The sequence below is a fragment of the Zea mays genome, chromosome 1 (genome assembly GCF_902167145.1).
Source record: "Zea mays cultivar B73 chromosome 1, Zm-B73-REFERENCE-NAM-5.0, whole genome shotgun sequence".
Lineage (NCBI taxonomy): Eukaryota > Viridiplantae > Streptophyta > Magnoliopsida > Poales > Poaceae > Zea > Zea mays.
The window spans coordinates 297393028-297418319 of record NC_050096.1 but is presented as its reverse complement, the minus strand read 5'-3'; the positions used below and the strand labels follow the sequence as shown (position 1 = coordinate 297418319).

Genomic DNA, 25292 nt, shown 5'->3' with positions numbered 1-25292 from the left:
TGGTGCACCGGACAGTGTCCGGTGCGCCAGGCAGACTAAGGCAAACTTGCTGCTCTCGGGAAGTAATTAACGGCGTACGGCTAAAATTCACCGGACTGTCCGGTGAGCCAACGGTCGGCCGCGCGATCCGCGCGGGACACGTGGTCAAGCCAACGACTAGTAGGGGGCACCGGACTGTCCGGTGTGCACCGGACAGTGTCCGGTGTGCATGTCCGGTGTGCACCGGACAGTGTCCGATGCGCCAACGGCTCCAAGTCTGCCAATGGTCGGCTTCGCCAAATAAGGAAGGAAATCCGCATCGGACAGTGTCCGGTGGTGCACCGGACAGTGTCCGGTGCGCCAGGCGACAGAAGGCAAGAATTGCCTTCTTGAAATGCTCTCAACGGCTCCTAGCTGTCTTGGGGCTATAAAAGGGGCCCCTAGGCACATGGAGGAGTAAACCAAGCATCCTTTGAGCATTGTTGATCACTCACACTCCATTCTTGCGCACTTGTTCGACATTCTTAGTGATTTGAGCTCCGTTCTAGTGTGAAACTTGTGATAGTCTCTTGAGCTCAAGTCTGGGTCTTGTGTGTGCGTATTTGCTGTGATCTTTGTGTCTTGTGTGAGTTGCTCATCCCTCCCTTACTCCGTGCTTCTTTGTGAACATCAAAGTGTAAGGGCGAGATGCTCCAAGTTGTGGAGATTCCTCGCGAACGGGATATAGAAAAGAAAAGCAAAACACCGTGGTATTCAAGTCGGTCTTTGGACCGCTTGAGAGGGGTTGATTGCAACCCTCGTCCGTTGGGACGCCACAACGTGGAAGTAGGCAAGTGTTGTACTTGGCCGAACCACAGGATAAACCACTGTGTCTATCTGTGTTGATTCTCTTGTGGTTATTGTGTTTCGCTAAGACTCTTCTCTAGCCACTTGGCATTACTGTGCTAACGCTTAACTAAGTTTTTGTGGCATTAAGTTCAAGTTTTACAGGATCACCTATTCACCCCCCCCCCCTCTAGGTGCTCTCACTCTCTCTCTCTCTCTCTGGACTCCTCCTCGATAGAAACGGTATATGCCCTAGCTAGGGAAGAAAGCTAGGAGCTGGCCTAGGGAAGGAGAGGGAAGCAGGAATCCATGGAGGGGATATGCGCTCGGTGTTCCTGTGATGGCCACGGGCATCAGGAACACAGATGGAGGCCAGGCATGGGTGGATAAGATATGTGTGCACCACGCGTACCCTCCTCTACCACTCTGCCTATGACATGCTTTGTGTCTAGTTTGTAGTTTTGTTGCCCACATATTACAACCAAATGAGTGTAAATTGCTTGTTTGAGACCGTAAACGAATTCAAATAAAAAAGTTGTAAACTACAAACTTGAATAATTTTTGAAGTTATACAACTTTCATTTTGACACTTTTTTCATCCGAGGTCGTTTGCAAAATTTGAATTTTAAATTTGACAAATTTAGATACAATTTTTGAGAGACGAAATGATTTCAAAAAAAAAGTTGTCAACTATAAAGTTTTATAACTTTCAGAGATCTACAACTTTTATTTTGGTGGTTTCATCATACGAGGTCGTTTCAAAAACTCGAAAAATTAAGGATAAAAATGATATCTAGTGGCGATTCCTTAAGAAAACCGCCACTAGAAATCGATTTGTACTGGCGGTTCCTTAAGAAAATCGCCACTGACGATTTTCTTAAGGAACCGCCTCTGGAAATACGATTTCTAGTGGCGGTTTTCTTAAGAAACCGCCACTAAAAATAGCACAGGCGGTTGGTGATGGCCACGGGCATGAGGAACACAGATGGAGGCCAGGCCATGGGTGGATAAGATATGTGTGCACCACGCGTACTCTCCTCTACCACTCTGCCTATGACATGCTTTGTGTCTAGTTTGTAGTTTTGTTGCCCACATATTACAATCATGGAGGGGATATGCGCTCGGTGTTCCTGTGAACTTAACGATCACCGCATCAAATCAAAAAAATCTAAAACCAAGAGTTTATAGTCGATTGATGATGAATGTTGTTCCCTGGGAGTGGGGAGGAGTACATGCACGGACGAAGTATTCTATTCACACAAACGGAAAGAAGATCAGATCAGAAAGAGTCGTTGTTGGCGTCATCATTGCAGGAAGTAGCCGGAGATGAAGAAGAGGAAGCCGATGAGGAGGCTACCGTAGATGAGCAGGCCCTTCTGGCCGGAGGTGAGGGAGTTGCCGCCCAGCCCGAACTGCTGGTTCTGCGCGAACCCGGCGATCTCCACGCTCTTGCTCTCGAAGAAGGACTGCGCGGCGCCGCAGGTGGGGCACCGCCAGTCATCGGGCAGCTGCGCGAAGGGGAGGCCCGGCGGCACTGGGTACGACGGGTCCCCCGCCGCCTGGTCGTAGCGGTACCCGCAGGACTGGCACTCGTGGACCCCCGTGTTCAGCACCGCGAACTTCTCCTCGAACCGCCTCGGGTCCAGCTTTGGCCCGCCATCCTCGTCCTCCTGCTGCTGCGTGCTCTCTGTCTCTGCAGCCGCCGGCGGCAGCGGCTCAAGCGGCTTGTCGTCTTTGGTGACGTCGACGGAGTGGCGCGTCAAGTGGTGGCTGCTGGCGACAGGTCTAAGGTAGAGGATGTGGTGGAGGTGTAGACAGTAAGAGGACGGCGGCGGTGTTCTTTGGTGCTGCTTGGACACCATGCCCATGCCAATGCCGATGCCGATGCCGCCGGGCCTCACCTTTGCGCAGCTGCCCGACTGGCGGTGCCCCATGGCCATGGCCATGGGCGCTGCGCTTCTGGGAAGGGAAGCTAGGATCGAGCGAGCGAATCGCAAGAGGAGAGAGCACTGGATGATGGAGAGGAGGGCGGCGCGAGCATGCAGCTAGCGCAAGAGCCGGCCGGAGCGGGTGGTGGGCGAGACCGCGGGTGGCGAAGCGGATAAGGGGATATGAGGCCGGCCAATGGGGAGTGCGGATTTTGATATGCCGGGAGTCTGCGCATCCACACACCGCCACCGCGGGCGCGTCGTCATCTTCCACTCGACGAAAGCGAGCGTGGCACATCACAATATCATCATCCGGTCGCACCATACGGCATCACCGGTAGGAGTATGCAGCTAGCGCACGGCGTACTGATCTGGCCAAAAGCTGATGCGGGCTCGTTGGCACACCTCACCTATGGTAAAGCGGTTTTTTATTGTTTTTAACTTGCAAGAATAGGACTAATATACTGATACGGAAGAAAAAAAATAATTATTTAACAGCAAAATAACTCTCGAACAGATTAGCTATCTAACTCGTTAAACTATCCGACTCTTCAAATTAGTACTCTCTATAGCCAACTTTAGCTAGTCATTCCGGCTAGCCAAGCTAACTTTTTTTATTAGAGAATCTCTTGGAATAAGATACTACATATAGAATATAATAGGTGAGTGCCCGTGCGTTGCAACGGAAACACATAATACCACGGTACTGTTATGAGAAAAGGTTTCTTAATACATTTGTGATCCTATTCATACATAAATTGTTATTTTAATCTAGTTGTTTCACCACTACATTGCAACCATCAGTACCATACAGACTTTTATATATGATATTTAGGTACAGGTGTTACTACGATTTTTAAATGAATTACCTTGTAATTGATTCAAAAGATCCATAGCGATAGTAGGTAAGCTTACCAAAGTTTAAGAGAACTTACCTGACAACCAGCCTTCATCATGTGCTTTAAAAGTTAAGGAATTAATACATAAGGAAAACATCATGTGCATTACAAGTTAAGGAATTAATACATAAGGAAAACAAAACAGGAACAAGAATAAAGCATGTCTAGTTGCATATCTAGATTTGTCAGGTGCATAAGAAAAAACATAATCAACCAAAAGTGAAATTCTAACATCCAACATCTTCGACATCCTCGTCATACCATTTGTCCAGTCAACCTTCAAGAACATAGGTCCTTTTTTAGGAGTCTCGGCCACCAACCGCTCTCATCTTTCTTGTTCTGGTAGCATATGAATTTATATCTCATCTTTCTTGATCTCTCCCTTTCTGAGAAGGATAACCATCACTCTCACCATACCTACAAAGAAAATCAGATTTAGATGTATCACAAATAAAGAAAGGAACAATTGGATCTATACCATTAAAAGATCCAAACTTTAGATATATACCATGGACCCCACATGTCATTGACTCATGTGGACCCACATGTAAGTGAGATAGTAATGGTATGGATCCAAAGTGGTGATCTTTTAATGGTATGGATCCAAATTTCCTATAAAGAAAACAAGAACATTTAAACCCACAAAATATTGAGAGCTACAAGTTTGAATGGCATAAATATAATAGAAGTAAGAAATAGCATGCCCTCTATAGGAAAGCATAAAAACATTGCACTGTAGTTGCTGCGTCATCGTGAGCGATGTCTAGCAGTAAAGGATTTAATAGAATGAGTCTGATAAAATTTGACCCATCATATGAAGTATGGTTTATATGTACATAGGGGAAAAAAGGATACTACCAGTATTTTATTGGAAGAACAGAATGGTTGGGCTTGCATCTGTGGAGAAATGCTATGGCAGCTCTCTGTAGCAGCATGTGGTCTTCAGCAGAGAGAAAATCTGGTGCTGCACTTCAGCAGACCATGCATTTATCCTACAAAGTGTGACCTTATCAAGATCTTTAGCCAATACGGTCATGTCAATGAAGTGAAGGCAGATGTTGCAAACAGTGCCAGCTCTGCCCAGGTGATCTTCAAGAGGCGCATGGTTGCTGAGGTAGCGTTTGCAGGTGCTGGGAAGATCAGTGCCCTTGGACCTGCCCTCATGAGCTTTCGTCTCACTGACTTCCCAGCTAGTGCTTCAGGAAATAAAGCTTCCCATGTTGCATCAAAGAGTGAATAGTGTTGCTTGACCAATGAGGTAAAAACGGCTTTCGTCTCACTGACTTTCGATCTAGATCTGACCACCTTGCTCTTGCTCCAATCTGCGGGCAGAAAAAGGAGGTAGACAAATTAGAAGAGAAATCACAAAGAAGCATAGATCGAGAAGCTGAGATCCTGGTCACTCCCTGAAGAATACGGTGATCTGCTCCTGCTCTGCATGCCTTCGGGCGCCATCACCACCAGCCCGAATGGGTCGACGCCGCACGAGTCCGACAAGGAGGTGTCCTTCTCCACGCACGTGTGCAGCTTGTGAGGATCATGCAGCCACTCGGGGTCCAGCTCCTCAACGTCCTCTAGGCTCTTCAGCACCTCGAACACAACCTCCATGTCCGTCTGCATGGCATCGACTATATTGCAAAAAGATAGGAGTAATATGATGCAATGAATTACTAAAATAAATTTTATAGAGGCTAGATCATGGTCTACAGTAATATAAAAACAACAAACTAAACCTATAGTAAACATCATTAATATAACTAACTGAGAACATACAATGAGATACCTGAAGACTATGTCAGTTGTGCCTGGTTGCAGCGGTAAGAAATATCTTGATAGAACATGGATTACATTTTCCATTAGTTTGGTGTCATTTTGCTCTTTAGCATGTTGCTGCAAATGGAGAGAATCATAACCAGGTAGCTAGAAAAAATGGGTACCAGAAGACTTTTTTAACAAAATAACAATAGATAATGAGCAGAACCAATCATTGGTGTTAAATAGTATGCTTCCATAAAGCATCCAATCATGCATTCATCACATTACCTTAATCAAACCAATTTTTTTTTGTCATGATGGAGGGTCAAACAGAAACAGGCACAAAGATTTTTTTGGGTGGGTATGTATAAGTAATAGTTATTATAGCACAAAACTGAAAAGTGACACTACATCAAAGTTACTGCCTTTATAAACTGGAACAGATGCCATATATACTTTAGCATTTCAACCTTGTGTAGTACTATCATCTTAAAAATGAACTTGATAGCTCATGTGTTAGCAGAAAAAAAAACAGATGCACCATTCTTTTCATTAAGATGCAAGGCACAATTTTCTATCAGGAAATCTTAAATCTGTGGAAAATCCATTAGAAACCAGATTCAAAGGAAATGGTTACAGAAATGGAAATATGCACCCAACTCGTATTAGATAAAACTAACCAAATGTGATGGTGGCTCGTCGTAGCATAGGTCAAACATAGCTTCACTCGGCTATACAACTTATTGGCTAAATTTGTGAAGTCACCTTGTATGCGAGGATCTGATGCAGAACCCAGTAAAACCACCTATTATAGGAAGACAAACCTCAGTTCTAAAGAGTAGTGACTGAACCAGCATAGTTGAAGAGTAGTGACTGAAAGCATACGTAACTCAAGCTCAAAAGTTATATTTGAAGCAGGCTATGTTATAAAACTTGCCTATATGTAAGCTGGGTCATGGATGGGTGTTAGGTTCAGTTTCCTTCCACTCTACTCAGTTCAAAGAACTGTTGTCCGATGAACCAAGTGTGAAGCTACTGCATGTCTGCATCTGCCAAATAGTTATTCCTCCTCAACAGTTTGCAATGAGTGCATCTGCCAAATAGTTATTCCTCCTCAACAGTTTGCAATGAGTGAAGGATTGGATCAGATATCACCACCAAATATAGATGATTAAGATAACAGTGCTAGTGTACAAAAGCTAAAGTTGTTGGCATAAAAACATTAATAAAATAACTCACCGTTACCAAGGTCAAAACCTTTGTTCTTTGCAGCCTCTTCAAGTCCTAAACACTTAGACTTTCTTAGCCTCTCTTGAAGCCTATCCTGCAGATATCACCACCAAATATAGATGATTAAAAAAAGCAAGTTTTGCACTAAAAGAATCATAGCTCAAATATAAAACAATGAAACAAAGGCAAGCATCAAATAAACAGGGAGAAAATCTGATAGAGACAAAAGTGCCACTTAAGTATGCATCATTCAGATTCATGTGCCCCTTCTCCTACCTTCATTTTCAACCACCTTAAAATCACAACTATCACCTATTCACTGGAACTTGTGAAATGTAGAAATGGTGGATACAAAAAAGGTGAAATGGTCATTGAAAAGCTATATTTCTTTATAATGCAAGGATTTCTACAAGAGGGTGCTTGGGCTACATAAAATATTTTGATGCACATTTCACAAACTTCACTGGTGGTGTGGAGACAATTGAGAACTGTGTTTGTTTGCATGAGGAGGATCATGGGATCCTTTGGAAACACCAAGACTGGAGAACTGGTTTAGCAGATGTAAGGCGGTCAAAGAGGCTCACTGTTTCATTTATCTGTATAAGCTGATTAATGTATTAACGTTAGGAAGTAAGTACCATTTACCTACAATACCCAATATATATATATATAAGCTGATTAATATTAGACCATCCACTGATTAATACTACTATCTGCTAGTTATTTAATTACTGGCATGTGATGGGGCTACATCTGTAAGTGGACTGACTTCTTTGCCGAGACGACTGCCGGTGGATGGATGGAGGGATGGAGCGTGGGAGGGCGGTGGGCTGCGGGAGGGCGGCGGGGCTGCCGACAGGATGCAGGGCGAGGTGCGACCGCGGGCGGATGTGGGGCGGATGCGGAGGCGCGGCAGAACCATGTGGGTGTGAACGCCTACAGTAGTAACATAAGGAAGGGAAGGGCATGCTTACATGTAGCACAAGTTATATGTTAGAGACTGCAGAGCATCTGCGGTGAACTTGTTGTCATCTCGTAGCACATGGTAATGCGTAGGACGGCTTGTTCCCTGCAATTCCACGAGCAGCTATAATCTTCAGATTCCTCATTTGGGGGAAAAATGACTGAATTAGTTGTAACATGCTACACACATACCTTGGCCCCAGCATGGATGCACAGGAAGAAATCAAATTCTGTTGGGTGGCAGATATTATTATCAACTACGGTGCCTGCAAATTCCATAAACGTTTCAGCAAAAGCATTGTAAAAAAAACAGCAAATGCGCCTGCATCCCTAACCAGCTCGAATATTCCCACTCTTGTCCGCGTATTGGCAAAAAATAACACCAACTGAATTATGTAGAAAGTGTTTTTTAAAGATAGCGTTGATTTTATAACCATTGATATGGTAATGTTATAAATCTATGCTCAAAATCTACTATGAAGCATTTCCTCCTTCGCCATCACCTAAAAGTAAGAATAGAAACAAAGTAGAGCGTTTTCACTAAGTAGAACCAAGGTACACCCAGTTGGAAATAATCGTGTCCAGGTGCATGTTAGTGTCTAGGTTCATAATATTTACTTTAGCTAAATTTCAGCATGGAGTAATAGGTAATAATAGGCTGATTAGTTGGGTAATATTCTGCATTTATTAGGGGCCATCACAGCCTGATTTGTAGCTCACATTAGCTATATTTATTAATAGAAGAGAAAACCAGAAAAGGTTAAGTCATCCTAGCCACCAAAACACTTGTGCTCTTGTGTGATACTCTGTTCCTGTGTCCTGTTGGAGGCTTTAGACCTATCACACCCTCCAAATTGAATATAAGTCATTTTATATTTTCATACTTTTTAAGTGTAAATCATCAGAGTTTCCAGGCAACTGGCCATAATTTTATTCTCCACGCTTAAAAGATTTAAGCAAATAAATAATGCTTACCTATTGACGCATTGGTTCTGATTTGTGGTACGACAGGAGTGTGCCATCCAGAAGACTTAAGCAAAACTGTTGTCCAGCAACACAATGCAATTAAGAAAAAATATAAACTGATCAAATCAAGCCTGCAATAACATTGTAACTGCAATATATGGGTTCATAAAACTGTAATATTGTGGCGGTGTATTCCAGGGTCACTTTCTTTTCATAACAACCAATGCTGCTTCTTTGGATTGAATACTACTCATTTGAAGATATTGAGTTAATATGCACACTACAAAAACTTGAATGCTTGAATGCATGTACAACAAAGATTTTTTGTATTCTATATGTCATAGAAGAGATAGCCTAAGGAACTCTAACCACCCCCACTGCTAACACCATGACCCATCTTACTGAAGTTTTTCAATTGGTCTGCAAAATCAGTTTCAAATGCTGGACCACCGTTATCCCTGGAGGAACTAAAAAGCTCAAGCAGCACGCAACACAATAATAAAGTACCAAAGACAGCATGCACGCTTAAAACAACCAAAGAAGTTCCATTCGTGCTCTTTTATTTGTCCGTAAAACTTCACTTTGTTGTTAGCATCTCATAGTGAATATTAGTGTTACGATGATATTTTGTCATATTAAATATATTGGTCAGAGTTCCTTAAACTATCTCTTTGGCAGTGTGGAAGCTCCAAAATCAGTTGAGAGGCCTACACCAGTTCAAAAGCCAACTCCTCTGTTTCTGTAGAGAGACTAAAAGATGTCGTTGCTGGCATTCAAAGTAGTAAATCAAACAATTACAAAAGTAGTAAATCAAACAATTACAAAATCAGTTGAGAAGCCTACACCAACTCAAAAGCCAACTCCTCCATCTTCTATAGAGGACTAAAAGATATTGTTGCCACTATTTTCGTGAATAACACCTGGCTTTGGGCTGAAGAGCATAGTTCTTGGTACTATTTAGAAGTTTTTGTTTCTTTGAGTTCCAGAAAAATATTTCTCCTACCCTTATTTTAACAATTCCAAGGAAAAAAAGGAATTAGCATGACCGACCTCTAACTCTGTCCCCTGCTTTTTATCCAAATAGCTTGTTGTTTTATCCACTTATCTATGTTTACCGGCGCCGTGGAGGCGCCCAGAATCTTTAGAGAAACAAAAAACAATGAAACATGCAACAAAAACATTCTAATTAAATATGCTAGAACCTCAGTTAGAAAATGAACATAGGTATTACATAGTGGCACTCGACTGCATGAAATGAATGAAACTGACCTCAGTGGAACTGGTGGAGCTCCATTTGGACCTCGGCCTTCTCAAGCTGGAGACACATCATCATGGCCATGGACTACGCTGCCACCACCACCTCCCGCAGCACCGAACACTCCTCCACGCCCACGCCCACCCCCACCGTCGTCGGGCCCGCCTCTCACCCCTCCAATCCTCGATCCCAGCCCTCAGCGTTGACATCGTGGACTACCGCTGCTACAACTTTCTGTAGCGCCGACATGCCCATATTGCTCCACCATAGTTAAAAGCGCAAAGTTCCCAACAAATAGTGATATAGAAGGAAGCACAAAAAACTCTTATGGCTAAGAAAGCTAATGTTTTCATCGATTCTAGACCAGTAAAAGGTGACAAACATATCAGAGGCATAAACACTTGTATGCTTCTTAGTTGTGCAATACACAACCGACTAATTCTCAATTAACCAAGTATCTATATGATATTAGTTGAAAATGAAATATCTTAGCTTACCATCCAATAGTATTGTTGTCAGCATTAACTTCACATAAGCACATCATCATCTCAAACTTAAAAAACATAAGTTTAGGAATGTGGAGGTTATGAGTAAAAAGTCTACAGCACATAGAGTTCAAATTACTCTATAGATGATCGCTGATCACATGTATCTGAAGATAATAAGGATAGATAATAAAGGATAGCTTATACAAGCTCGACATAACACAATTAGTGGTTCAAATCTCATGCTCGACCACACTGTCATAACACGTGACCAATGCTAGGATTGAAGCCTGTAACGCCCCGAATTTTGCAGTTGAATTTTTCTTTTCTTTACTCGCCAAAATTCGGGCGTTACCTTTCCCTTTTCTTTTTCCCCTCGCTAAACCTTGACCTTTTTCAAAGTTTAGCGGGATTCGGTTTGGATCTCCCGTGTAGGAAAAACCCTAAATACCTTATGTTGTTTGATGCACCATGCCGAACCTTGCATTTCTTTTGATTGCTTTGAAAGTGCAAATGCATGCATGTAGAAAGATCGGATTTCGAAAATGAGGAGAAGATCTTTTCTTTCTTTTTCTCTCTCTTTCTCTCTCCTCTTTTTCTCTCTCTCCCGCGCCGTGGGCCGACCCCGGCCGGCCCAGCCGCCCCTGGCGCCCCCCCTTTTGGGCCCAATTGGCCCATGCCGTCCCCCCATCTCCCTTTTTCCCAAAACCCTCTCCCTCTCCCTCTCATTTTCCCTCTCTCTCCCTAAGCCGCCGCCCCTGCCTAGGCCGCCGCCCCTCCCCGTCGCCGATCGGCCGCCCCGCTCGGCCGCCCCGTCCCCGTCCCCGGTGAGGCCCCTCCCCCTCTCCTCCCTCCCCCTCTCCTCCCTCCCCTTCCCCTCGCCGCTCGGCCCCATGGCCGGTTCGGCCGCCCGCCCCACCCCGCCCGCTCGGCCCCTTGGCCGCGCCCCCGGCCCCCCAGCGCGCCCCCGGCTCGGCCGCTCGGCCGCCCCGCGCCCTGCCCCGCGCCCCTGCGCGCCCAGCGGCTCGGCCGCCCCGCCCCCCTGCTCGGCCGGCTCGGCCGCCCCCTGCGCCGCCCGCCCTTGCCAGCCCGGCCGCCCGCTGCCGGCTCAGCCGCCCCGGCTCGGCCGCCCCTGCGCGCCCCGCCTAGGGCCGGTTCAACCGCCCCTAGGGCCGGTTCAACCGCCCCCCCCCCTCTGTTTTTTTTTATTTTATTTTATTTACTTTCTGTGATCATAATTACTGTATTTTAAGTAGGCTAATCACTGTTCATGCTATGGGAAAATAGGAAGTTTAATTTAAAATTCCGTTATGTTATTGATTCACGTAGTTAATTGTTTACCCTGTGCAATGTTGATCAACTAAAAGTGATTAGGTTTCCATTAGTATATATAAATATATATAACAGAATTATTTTGTTAAAAACCAATTGTGTCATTAGTGCATAAGATTTAACCCCCTGCGAGACCTTTCCCGTTTCTTTCTAACCATAACAAATGCGTTATCGAATGTCATACTTGGTGCATATTCACTTTATTTGTTATCTTGTATGGTGTACTGTTCTTTTGTATTAAATATGTGGATGGATGTATGTATGTTTGCGCTCGCATAGAGAACGATCCGGTCGAAGAGCCCGAGGAATTCGCAGGAGAAGCCCCTGAGCAGCAGTCGGTTGGTGGAGGCAAGTGTCCTTTGACCTATCTCTGTCCTATTCATTCTTTAATTCACCTCCCGCATTACACATTTATACCTAAGGATTGACTAGCTTTTGTTATCCATGTCCTTGTTTACCTATTTGGGTCGGATTATTACTACTTAGTCTGATGCTATTGCTCAACTCTAATCAATGAACATGATGTGATTATCTATGATACGCTGTTTTCCCGTTCTTCTTTATGATTATACTTGTGGTTTTCAAGGGGACTCGAGCGGTTTCTCGAGTGCCTCTCCGTAAGGACCTGTTCTATGGATGACCGCCCGGGAAAACAGTGCAACCATGAGGGTGGAATGGGGTGCCCTTAGCTGAATAATTAGAGGATCCGGGATGTAGTTCACTTAGCCGTCGTGCCGTCAATGGGGCTCGGTGTATGCGGCTCGCTCTGCCAAGTTTGGGTTCGCCCCTTGGGGAGGAGTGCGGTGCATTTAGGAAACCTAACGGGTGGCTACAGCCCCGGGGAATCTTTGTAAAGGCTACGTAGTGAAACCCTGCCTATTCACCTTGGTAGTGTTTAAGGGTTTGATCGGCCCGAGGCAAGAGGGAATCACGGCTTGTGGGTAAAGTGCACAACCTCTGCAGAGTGTTATGAAACTGATATATCAGCCGTGCTCACGGTTATGAGCGGCCAAGGGAGCTCCAGAGATTAGTGATACTTGATCAGAGATATTTTGGTACAGGTGGCAATGAGATTGATGGTTCTGGTTATGATTATGGTATTGGTAAGTGGTATTCTTTCCGTTTGGAAAGGATACATTGGGTTAATAACTTGGGTTAATGTTAAAACCTGGCTTTCTACTAGTAAGTAATAACCTGACCAACTAAAAGCAACTGCTTGACTTATCCCCACATAAAGCTAGTCCACTACAGCCAAACAGGATACTTGCTGAGTATGTTGATGTGTACTCACCGTTGCTCTACACACCAAACCCCCCCCCCAGGTTGTCAGCATTGCAACCACTGCTCAGGCGAAGATGAAGCTGTGGAAGGAGACTTCCAGGAGTTCCAAGATTACGACGAGTTCTAGGTGTGGGTTAGCGGCAACCCCCAGTCGGCTGCCTGTGAAGGCCGCGTTATCTACGTTTCTTTTCCGCACTTTGATTTATTGTAAGAACTATATGGACGTCTCAGACGTATGATGTAATCGACTATTTCCCTTATTAATACTATTTTGAGCACTGTGTGATGATGTCCATATTATGTAGCTGCTGTGTACGTGAATAACTGATCCTGGCACGTACATGGTTCGCATTCGGTTTGCCTTCTAAAACCGGGTGTGACATAAGTGGTATCAGAGCCGTGCTGACTGTAGGACCGCTAACCTAGAGTAGAATGGTCGTTCTAAGGATTATAGACCTCTGTCCCTGCCTTGACTTTGATATCCCTTCAAAAGTTGGTCCTACTGACCAAACCTATGTTCTACTACATATTATACCTTGCTGAAAATTATGTTTTATTCTGATCCTTCATTTATTTATGATTCATTACTTGCTGGTCATATTAATTCTATTCTTACCCTTTTGCTTGCGATGTCTTTTGTAGATGGCTCGACTTAGACACACTGCACGAAAGTCAGTCATCCCCTTCTTACCCTCCCGCCTTGCTGAGCGTCCGCTTCGCCGTCCTGTGGCCGGACAGTCCAGCCACTTGGAGAGACTACACCACCGCCTGCGTGAGGAGCAGGAACGTCGACGACAGGAGCAGCAGAGCTCTTCCTTCTCGCTCCACCAGGAGATAGAGTCTGTGAGGAGCTGCTCTCCTGTGCTTCCTCTGGAGGCGCCCCCTGCACCACCACTGGGCGTCCCAGCTTCTGGAGTAGCTGCTGGAGGAGACCCAGACGACGGAGATGGCGACGACAGCTCGAGCCACGACACCGACTTCTCTGCTAACCTTGAGCCGGAAGGATGGGTTGCTCGACCCATCACTCGCGACGCTGCTCGCGGGTGTCACTTCCACGATGCGCTCGACACCCTGCTACGTCGGGCATTTGACCGACATACTTGGTCTGTCGAGTATCGCTGTGTGGTCTACCAGCACAGTCGCGGGGTCTACCCGGACCGCTGGGAGGCAACTTGCTTGGTGCGCTGCCCGGAGAACAGTCTCTAGGGAGCGGAGGCTTGCTCAGAGCACTATTCTATCTCTGAGCGGGACTCAGCTGAGGCAGCCATGCAAGATGCTGCACGGCGTGCGCTTTCGCACTACTGCTCGGTTTTCGGTGGGGCAGCTGACGGCCTTGACCTGAAGTATTACCCCCGCCGTTCATCTGGCAGCACAGGAGGCGTGATTGTCTCACCTGTCGGTGAGGGCAATCCTAGGTTGAGCAGCACAGTCAACCTAGCCGCCGTGCTAAACACGGAGCTGGACCATGCATTAGACGAGCTGAGTAGGGCTCGTGCTGAGATCGCCCAGTTGCGGGCTGAGCGCGCGGAACGTCGTCACTTGGATGGTGGTTCCCCCGCTCCCGTCGGGACTCAGCACCCGTACCGCTCACCTCAGCGTGGACACCAGCCTTATGGCAATCCCGACTGCAAGACCAAGATAAATCTAGAACCATAGATCGTTAGAGTTGGATCTTGTAATTAATACGAAATATATACATGGAAGCTTCAGTCTTAGCGTTAGTCTCGGTCTTAGTTAGTTTTAGTTAGACAGGGCAGTTTGCTATATCCTGTGCATTTATGTTTGTCATGATGAACTATGTTTGGTTTGGATCTTTGTAATGATTGTCACCAGAGTGTGGGTATCCCCTGCATTTTGGTTTACATACTATGTCAATAAAGTTAGTTATATAGTTGGGAAAACCTTTATTCTACTTTCCTCTTTATCTGAGAAGCTGTGTGGTCTGTGTTGGAGATCAGTGAAGATGCTCATCTGTTCAGTGCTGTTGGAGAATTCTATACTCTTTTCTTATGCTGCAAGCTTTGCCAGATCAGTTCTGATGTGTGGTTGCGTTCTGCAGATGTCAGAGAACAGGCGTAGAGGAGGAAGGCGTGCTCAGCAGGAGCGAGCCGGTCAGCAAGATGAGGCGCCCCAGCAGCAGCAGCTGCCACCCCCGCCCCCGATGTCGATTGAGCAGATGTTTATGATGCAGACTCAGGCAGTTCAGGCCATCGGTCAGACTTTGGCCGCCATTCAGCAGCAGCAGCAGCAAGCACCACCTCAGCCTCAGATGCCTCAGATGCCCAGAGACAAGCGTGCTGAATTCATGAGAGGTCATCCACCAACGTTCGCTCATTCTTCTGACCCCATGGATGCTGAAGATTGGCTGCGCACTGTGGAGCGGGAGTTGCATACCGCTCAGTGCGATGACAGGGAGAAAGTTCTGTATGGTCCCCGTCTGTTGAGAGGAGCAGCCCAGTCATGGTGGGAGTCTTACCTCGCCACCCATGCCAACCCCGACACCATCACCTGGGAAGAGTTCAGAAGTAGCTTTCGTCAGTACCATGTTCCTGCAGGTCTGATGACAGTGAAGAAAGAGGAGTTCCTGGCCCTCAAGCAAGGGCCATTGTCTGTCAGTGAGTACCGGGACAAGTTTCTGCAATTGTCTCGCTATGCTCCTGAAGATGTCAACACCGACGCCAAGCGACAGTACCGTTTCCTGAGAGGCTTGGTTGACCCTCTGCAGTATCAGCTGATGAATCACACCTTCCCGACATTCCAGCACCTGATTGACAGAGCAATCATGACAGAAAGGAAGCGTAAGGAGATGGAAGATCGTAAGCGCAAGATCAGTGGACCCCAGCCTGGAAGCAGCAGCCGTCCCCGTTTCTCAGGCAATCAACCTCAGCAGTTCAGGCAGAACCAGCGTCCACCTCAGCAGCATCAGCAGCGTCAGCAGTATCAGCAGTTCCAAAGGCAGTATCCTCAGCATCAGTACCAGAATCGTCAGAGCAATCAGTCAGGAGGAGGTCAGTTTCAGAGGCAGAATCAGCAGACACCTCGTCTTCCTGCCCCAGCAAATCAGCAGAACAGTCAGGCAGCACCAGCTCAGGTTGGAAACAGGGCATGTTTCCACTGTGGAGAGCAAGGCCATTGGGTGATGCAATGTCCGAAGAAGGCAGCCCAGCAGCAGTCAGGCCCCAATGCCCCAGCAAAGCAGAATGTGTCTCAGCCTGGAGCAGGCAATCGCCCTCAGCCGCGCTATAATCATGGAAGGCTGAACCACTTGGAGGCTGAAGCAGTTCAGGAGACCCCCGACATGATAGTAGGTATGTTCCCAGTCGACTCCCATATTGCAGAAGTGTTATTTGATACTGGAGCAACGCATTCTTTCATTACTGCATCATGGGTAGAAGCACATAATCTTCCAATTACTACCATGTCAACCCCTATTCAAATTGACTCAGCCGGTGGTAGAATTCGAGCTGATAGCATTTGTTTAAATGTAAGTGTGGAAATAAGGGGGATAGCGTTTCCCGCCAACCTTATAGTAATGGGTACTCAGGGAATAGATGTCATCCTAGGGATGAATTGGTTAGATAAGTATCAGGCAGTTATCAGTTGTGATAAAAGGACAATCAAGTTGGTGTCCCCACTAGGAGAGGAAGTGGTGACCGAGTTAGTCCCACCTGAGCCAAAGAAAGGAAGTTGTTATCAGATGGCTGTCGATAGCAGTGAAGCAGACCCAATTGAGAGTATCAAGGTTGTGTCTGAATTCCCAGATGTGTTTCCAAAGGATTTACCGGGTATGCCACCAGAGCGGAAAGTTGAATTTGCTATAGAGCTTCTTCCTGGAACCGCCCCCATCTCTAAGAGAGCTTACAGAATATCTGGACCAGAGTTGGTTGAGCTTAAGAAGCAGATTGATGAGCTGTCAGAGAAAGGTTACATCCGGCCAAGCACCTCGCCTTGGGCCGCCCCTGTCTTGTTTGTGGAGAAGAAAGATGGCACCAAGAGGATGTGTATCGATTATCGAGCTTTGAATGAAGTCACGATCAAGAACAAGTATCCTTTGCCCAGAATAGAAGATCTGTTCGACCAGTTGAGAGGAGCCAGTGTGTTCTCCAAGATCGATCTGAGGTCAGGTTATCATCAGCTCAGGATCCGACCTTCGGACATTCCGAAGACGGCATTCATTACCAAGTATGGTTTATATGAGTTCACAGTGATGTCTTTTGGTTTGACCAATGCGCCAGCATTCTTCATGAACTTGATGAACAGTGTATTCATGGATTATCTTGATAAGTTCGTGGTGGTATTCATTGATGACATTCTGGTTTATTCTCAAAGTGAAGAAGAGCATGCAGATCATTTGAGGATGGTATTGCAGAGATTGCGAGAGCACCAGTTGTATGCAAAGTTGAGCAAGTGTGAGTTCTGGATCAGTGAAGTCCTGTTCTTGGGTCACATAATCAACAAAGAAGGATTGGCTGTGGATCCGAAGAAAGTGGCAGACATTCTAAACTGGAAAGCGCCAACGGATGCTCGAGGAATCAAGAGCTTCATTGGAATGGCCGGATATTATCGGCGATTCATTGAAGGGTTTTCGAAGATTGCGAAGCCAATGACAGCGTTGCTAGGCAACAAGGTTGAGTTCAAGTGGACCCAGAAATGCCAAGAGGCCTTTGAAGCGCTGAAAGAGAAGTTGACAACAGCGCCTGTCCTAGTCTTGCCTGATGTGCACAAGCCCTTCTCGGTGTATTGCGATGCTTGTTACACAGGTTTGGGATGTGTGTTGATGCAAGAGGGAAGAGTTGTGGCTTACTCGTCCCGACAGCTGAAGGTTCATGAGAAGAACTACCCCATCCATGATCTAGAGTTGGCAGCAGTGGTTCACGCACTGAAGACATGGAGGCACTATCTGTATGGACAGAAATGTGATGTTTACACAGACCACAAGAGTCTGAAGTACATATTCACTCAGTCAGAATTGAACATGAGGCAACGAAGATGGTTAGAATTGATCAAAGACTATGAGTTGGAGATTCATTACCATCCAGGAAAAGCGAACGTAGTGGCAGATGCTTTGAGCAGAAAAAGTCAAGTCAATCTGATGGTTGCTCGTCCGATGCCTTATGAGTTGGCCAAAGAGTTTGACAGGTTGAGTCTCAGGTTTCTGAACAATTCGCGAGGAGTCACAGTTGAATTGGAACCTACCTTGGAGCGCGAAATCAAAGAAGCGCAGAAAAATGATGAGAAGATCAGTGAGATTCGGCGATTGATTCTAGATGGCAGAGGCAAAGATTTTCGAGAAGATGCAGAAGGCGTGATATGGTTCAAAGACCGCTTATGTGTTCCCAATGTCCAGTCTATTCGGGAGTTGATTCTTAAGGAAGCTCATGAGACAGCTTATTCGATTCACCCTGGCAGTGAGAAGATGTATCAGGATCTGAAGAAGAAATTCTGGTGGTACGGAATGAAGAGGGAAATCGCAGAGCATGTGGCTAAGTGCGATAGTTGTCGAAGAATTAAGGCAGAGCACCAGAGACCAGCTGGATTGTTGCAACCGTTGCAGATCCCTCAGTGGAAATGGGATGAAATTGGTATGGATTTCATAGTCGGATTGCCTCGCACTCGAGCCGGCTACGATTCCATTTGGGTAGTAGTGGACCGCTTGACCAAGTCAGCCCACTTCATACCTGTCAAGACCAACTACAACAGTGCAGTATTGGCAGAATTGTATATGTCTCGGATCGTTTGTCTTCATGGTGTGCCAAAGAAGATAGTGTCAGACAGAGGAACGCAGTTCACCTCTCATTTCTGGCAGCAGTTGCATGAAGCCTTGGGCACGCATCTGAATTTCAGTTCAGCTTATCACCCGCAGACAGATGGTCAGACTGAAAGAACCAATCAAATCCTTGAAGATATGTTGAGAGCCTGTGCGTTGCAAGATCAGTCCGGATGGGACAAGCGATTGCCTTATGCAGAGTTTTCCTATAACAACAGTTACCAGGCCAGTTTGAAGATGTCACCATTTCAAGCGCTGTATGGAAGGAGTTGCAGAACTCCGTTGCAATGGGATCAGCCTGGAGAGAAGCAGGTGTTTGGGCCAGATATTTTGCTTGAAGCCGAAGAGAACATCAAGATGGTCCGAGAGAATCTGAAGATAGCGCAATCAAGGCAGCGAAGCTATGCAGACACAAGAAGAAGAGAGCTGAGTTTCGAAGTCGGAGACTTTGTCTATCTGAAAGTGTCACCGATCAGAGGAGTCAGAAGATTCGGAGTCAAAGGCAAGCTGGCACCCCGCTACATTGGTCCGTATCAAATTCTCTCAAAGCGTGGAGAAGTGGCTTATCAGCTCAGCCTGCCAGAGAATTTGTCTGCTGTGCATGATGTCTTTCATGTGTCTCAATTGAAGAAGTGTTTGCGTGTGCCAGAAGAGCAGTTGCCAGTGGAAGGTCTTGAAGTCCAGGAGGACTTGACCTACGTTGAGAAGCCAGCTCAGATCCTTGAGGTTGCAGATAGAGTCACCCGAAGGAAGACCGTCAGAATGTGCAAAGTCAGATGGAGTCACCACTCTGAGGAAGAAGCAACCTGGGAGCGTGAAGATGATCTGATGGCCAAGTACCCGGAGCTCTTTGCTAGCCAGCCCTGAATCTCGAGGGCGAGATTCTTTTAAGGGGGATAGGTTTGTAACGCCCCGAATTTTGCAGTTGAATTTTTTCTTTTCTTTACTCGCCAAAATTCGGGCGTTACCTTTCCCTTTTCTTTTTCCCCTCGCTAAACCTTGACCTTTTTCAAAGTTTAGCGGGATTCGGTTTGGATCTCCCGTGTAGGAAAAACCCTAAATACCTTATGTTGTTTGATGCACCATGCCGAACCTTGCATTTCTTTTGATTGCTTTGAAAGTGCAAATGCATGCATGTAGAAAGATCGGATTTCGAAAATGAGGAGAAGATCTTTTCTTTCTTTTTCTCTCTCTTTCTCTCTCCTCTTTTTCTCTCTCTCCCGCGCCGTGGGCCGACCCCGGCCGGCCCAGCCGCCCCTGGCGCCCCCCCTTTTGGGCCCAATTGGCCCATGCCGTCCCCCCATCTCCCTTTTTCCCAAAACCCTCTCCCTCTCCCTCTCATTTTCCCTCTCTCTCCCTAAGCCGCCGCCCCTGCCTAGGCCGCCGCCCCTCCCCGTCGCCGATCGGCCGCCCCGCTCGGCCGCCCCGTCCCCGTCCCCGGTGAGGCCCCTCCCCCTCTCCTCCCTCCCCCTCTCCTCCCTCCCCTTCCCCTCGCCGCTCGGCCCCATGGCCGGTTCGGCCGCCCGCCCCACCCCGCCCGCTCGGCCCCTTGGCCGCGCCCCCGGCCCCCTAGCGCGCCCCCGGCTCGGCCGCTCGGCCGCCCCGCGCCCTGCCCCGCGCCCCTGCGCGCCCAGCGGCTCGGCCGCCCCGCCCCCCTGCTCGGCCGGCTCGGCCGCCCCCTGCGCCGCCCGCCCTTGCCAGCCCGGCCGCCCGCCGCCGGCTCAGCCGCCCCGGCTCGGCCGCCCCTGCGCGCCCCGCCTAGGGCCGGTTCAACCGCCCCTAGGGCCGGTTCAACCGCCCCCCCCCCCCCCCTCTGTTTTTTTTTATTTTATTTTATTTACTTTCTGTGATCATAATTACTGTATTTTAAGTAGGCTAATCACTGTTCATGCTATGGGAAAATAGGAAGTTTAATTTAAAATTCCGTTATGTTATTGATTCACGTAGTTAATTGTTTACCCTGTGCAATGTTGATCAACTAAAAGTGATTAGGTTTCCATTAGTATATATAAATATATATAACAGAATTATTTTGTTAAAAACCAATTGTGTCATTAGTGCATAAGATTTAACCCCCTGCGAGACCTTTCCCGTTTCTTTCTAACCATAACAAATGCGTTATCGAATGTCATACTTGGTGCATATTCACTTTATTTGTTATCTTGTATGGTGTACTGTTCTTTTGTATTAAATATGTGGATGGATGTATGTATGTTTGCGCTCGCATAGAGAACGATCCGGTCGAAGAGCCCGAGGAATTCGCAGGAGAAGCCCCTGAGCAGCAGTCGGTTGGTGGAGGCAAGTGTCCTTTGACCTATCTCTGTCCTATTCATTCTTTAATTCACCTCCCGCATTACACATTTATACCTAAGGATTGACTAGCTTTTGTTATCCATGTCCTTGTTTACCTATTTGGGTCGGATTATTACTACTTAGTCTGATGCTATTGCTCAACTCTAATCAATGAACATGATGTGATTATCTATGATACGCTGTTTTCCCGTTCTTCTTTATGATTATACTTGTGGTTTTCAAGGGGACTCGAGCGGTTTCTCGAGTGCCTCTCCGTAAGGACCTGTTCTATGGATGACCGCCCGGGAAAACAGTGCAACCATGAGGGTGGAATGGGGTGCCCTTAGCTGAATAATTAGAGGATCCGGGATGTAGTTCACTTAGCCGTCGTGCCGTCAATGGGGCTCGGTGTATGCGGCTCGCTCTGCCAAGTTTGGGTTCGCCCCTTGGGGAGGAGTGCGGTGCATTTAGGAAACCTAACGGGTGGCTACAGCCCCGGGGAATCTTTGTAAAGGCTACGTAGTGAAACCCTGCCTATTCACCTTGGTAGTGTTTAAGGGTTTGATCGGCCCGAGGCAAGAGGGAATCACGGCTTGTGGGTAAAGTGCACAACCTCTGCAGAGTGTTATGAAACTGATATATCAGCCGTGCTCACGGTTATGAGCGGCCAAGGGAGCTCCAGAGATTAGTGATACTTGATCAGAGATATTTTGGTACAGGTGGCAATGAGATTGATGGTTCTGGTTATGATTATGGTATTGGTAAGTGGTATTCTTTCCGTTTGGAAAGGATACATTGGGTTAATAACTTGGGTTAATGTTAAAACCTGGCTTTCTACTAGTAAGTAATAACCTGACCAACTAAAAGCAACTGCTTGACTTATCCCCACATAAAGCTAGTCCACTACAGCCAAACAGGATACTTGCTGAGTATGTTGATGTGTACTCACCCTTGCTCTACACACCAAACCCCCCCCCCCAGGTTGTCAGCATTGCAACCACTGCTCAGGCGAAGATGAAGCTGTGGAAGGAGACTTCCAGGAGTTCCAAGATTACGACGAGTTCTAGGTGTGGGTTAGCGGCAACCCCCAGTCGGCTGCCTGTGAAGGCCGCGTTATCTACGTTTCTTTTCCGCACTTTGATTTATTGTAAGAACTATATGGACGTCTCAGACGTATGATGTAATCGACTATTTCCCTTATTAATACTATTTTGAGCACTGTGTGATGATGTCCATATTATGTAGCTGCTGTGTACGTGAATAACTGATCCTGGCACGTACATGGTTCGCATTCGGTTTGCCTTCTAAAACCGGGTGTGACAAAGCCCTATATAACACAATCATAGGTTCACATCAACTTGTAGCTAGACGATATTGAAGTAGATTAACAACATTAAATAAAAACTTGGAGGTACCTGCAACTTGGATTTGGTGCACAGAAACAATAGATATTTCCTAATCATGGAGAGCTTAGAACATCTAAGTTTGGAGCATAGAAACAATAGTTACTTGTGTGCCTACTGTGCCTTCTCAGTTTAGGAGCTTGGCACCAAATAGGACTTCAAACTCCCTGCTAAAACCCCACAGTTCAATCGCCTTATCAACAGGTAATTGGCAACCAGCTATCTGTCAGCAATATAGCCAACTATCTGTCCACCAGCCAATTTACAGAAACCAACAAAAGCACCATTAGTACAAGATATCGTAGGTGGAAACAGAATTGTGAATGACCCAACATTTGTGGTGCAATCAGAGAATATTTGTATCGGCACATGAATATTAGTAGTTAACCAGTTTTGGTTCATGAGAGCAAACCACCTGGTTCTCAGTTTTTACTCCAAGAATGAAGAGAGAATACTTTTTTTGGAATTTTTGTCCTTAATTGGCTGCTTACCTGAAAAACAGAATGAACTTGTAATCCTGCAAAAAAACATAATGTGTAGTCCAGTGCTCACAGTATAGGAGTTCACTAAAAATCCTGCAAAAAGCAGAATTAACTAAAAAACGGATGAGTAGTCCAGTCATCACAAGAACATCAGCACCAAACTAAGTTCAAACTGGTAAGCATTTTGCTCAGAAGAAATAGAAGGGGGATATATGATACTGGGAATATTATTTCAACAGAACAACCAAAGCATGTCAACACATTTCTTTGCTTTGATAGGACACAAGACAATATTACAGTAGAACATGGCGGTCTTGGATGTAATAAGAGCAACTGTTAGAATTAAACCATGGTGAAATTACTCATCTAGTGAATATCCAAACAAAATCTGCAGACAACGTGAAACCATTACACTTATCATGTACCTCTCAAATACACGCAAAGATACCATTTCCTTGAATATATCCAACTGTGTCACAAAACAGAAGAAAAAAATTAACAGATTGAGACAGAAGTTAACCCAATAGTCAGGGAAATTGGACAATAAAATATAAATAAAGAAGCATGCAAACAATAGCTAACTTTAACTTGAAGCATTCTATTTCAAGGCGTCTTATAATTTGGAATGGAGTAATTGATAAACGTTGATGGTAAAGTAAAAAACAACCCGGATCACCATTTTGTCCAGCCTTTTCTCCTTCCCTACTTCCTCTGTCAGGTAAAAGATGGAGTTTTGGAGTCCTTTATTCTTAAAGTTGTTAGGAGATTAAGAGATAGTGTGATTTTAGTACCTAGATTTGACATTAACTTTTCGAGTACCATAATTATTTAGTGGGATAGCAATGCAGGGGAGTCAAGTTGGTTTACAAAAAATCTGCATGGTCAATGGGTTCCCAATTTTAAACAACTGAAGTTATGCAAACTAAAATTCTATGACACTTATTTAGTGCCATGGAACCATAAATAACTTCAGTAATTAATTGCTGGTATTGCCAAAATTGTATGAAATGAAACCAATAATAGTTGAAGTAATATCTATAGTTGTTAGAAAGTTCTTTGCTAGTATAATCGATGGCACAGGATTCATGGAAGAAACATAGCATAACTTATATACCACTTATTGTAAACAAAGCAATCAAATTGCATATTGGCAACTCAAAAGATTATCAGAAATCTCACAAAATTATATCCTAACTCCTATCGACACATATATTACGGTATAAAAACTAAGCAACATAGTAAGGTGTTTTAAGACTTGTGGTTCCTTTTCTATCGAAATGATTAGACATTAGGATTCTTAAAATCTAGACTTAATGCAACAGCAGCTAAACACCTACATGATAGCCATGACTGTGACCACACCTTAGTGAAAATTTCTCGTCAATGGCATCAACATTATTGTTAGATTTTTAGGATGATTTTCCTGTAGCCATGCAGGTGAGCATCTTGTGGAAAAATGGGCACTTAATAAGGGAAAGATGTGTAATTGTTAGAACATCACATGACAGATCTAATATTTTTTATTCTATTTTTGCTGCAGGTTTCACAAAAGTATGGACTTATCTATGTAATTACCGCGAATTTGACTGTTTTCCTTAAGCTTGCTAGGTTCTGATGTATAGATTATATTATGCGTTCAAAACAAATCGAGACAGAGTAATTACCTGCTCAGCTGCTCTTCGCTCTAGATGAGTTCTTAAAGGGTCATAGGCCATCCCTTTGAAAACAAAGACAAATAGCAATTCATTAGGTCTTTCAATCAATCAAGCGTCCAATTTTAAATAAATTTTCATGATATACATGGAGATACAGCAAGGTAAGCTCATATCATTTTCGGAATACAATGGTATTAAACACCACATGTATTATGCAGAACGAACCTAATTTGGACTCTTAAAAATGTACAAACTGACCTGTCATGTGAATTCTCAAACAAAAAGTAAACTACATTTCAACACTGCAATGCAGCGTGCAAATGTGCAATAGCAGAGTTGAACATTTCATCAAACATCATGGTTGCACTGAGCAATCAAAAAACAATGTGTAACCAGTTATTGAACCTCACCACTGCTTTTCCACACACGCGGGAACCGAGGAGAACAGAGATTAGGGTGCTCATTCTATAGATCATCAAGAACCATGTCGAGCATCTACAAAAACATGAATTACTTATGGGCTAAAGAGTCTTTGGCTAGAATGGTTGCATCTGATTTTTTGGCTTACATCACACACTATATTACTTAAGTGGATTTGAATTACTGATGTTAATTTAGGCTCTAGCTTGTTGATCTTTTGTGTCGTAGCATTGTTTTTTATTTGTTAGCTCGGTTTACTTTCTGCATTGACTATAGCTTTGGCTCTGTTTTGTGATTTATGAAGCCAGAAATAAGTATCTTAGGGCAGTTTAGACATAAGGGTCAATAATCAATGGATTTAAAACAAAAGTCAAA

General features: G+C 45.4%; 1 protein-coding gene and 2 pseudogenes across 3 annotated transcripts; all 3 read right to left on the bottom strand.

Annotated features, from left to right (window-relative positions):
- Nucleotides 1-1959: 1959 nt before the first annotated feature.
- On the bottom strand, nt 1960-3029 carry LOC103644215 (Rubredoxin-like superfamily protein). Its single transcript, XM_008667411.2, has one exon. It carries the CDS (start codon nt 2748-2750, stop codon nt 2109-2111), a length of 642 nt encoding a protein of 213 aa, XP_008665633.1. The 5' UTR covers nt 2751-3029; the 3' UTR covers nt 1960-2108.
- A 671-nt stretch (nt 3030-3700) lies between these two features.
- LOC103644214 (LOC103650678-like pseudogene) lies at nt 3701-6190 on the bottom strand (annotated as a pseudogene). Its single transcript, XR_002266589.2, has 4 exons — nt 6067-6190; nt 5415-5521; nt 4490-5259; nt 3701-4048 (listed from the first exon to the last, which is right to left on the bottom strand). The product of XR_002266589.2 is annotated as a protein-like pseudogene (transcript).
- Nucleotides 6191-7590: 1400 nt separating this feature from the next.
- Nucleotides 7591-22566, bottom strand: LOC109943559 (argonaute 18 pseudogene; annotated as a pseudogene). Its single transcript, NR_163463.1, has 5 exons — nt 22284-22566; nt 9815-10575; nt 8555-8620; nt 7772-7845; nt 7591-7685 (listed from the first exon to the last, which is right to left on the bottom strand). The product of NR_163463.1 is annotated as an argonaute 18 pseudogene (transcript).
- Nucleotides 22567-25292: the final 2726 nt, after the last annotated feature.

Excerpts from the sequence above, each read along its gene's own strand:
- LOC103644215 (XM_008667411.2), bottom strand. The coding sequence starts at position 2,750 with ATGGCCATGGCCATGGGGCACCGCCAGTCGGGCAGCTGCGCAAAGGTG.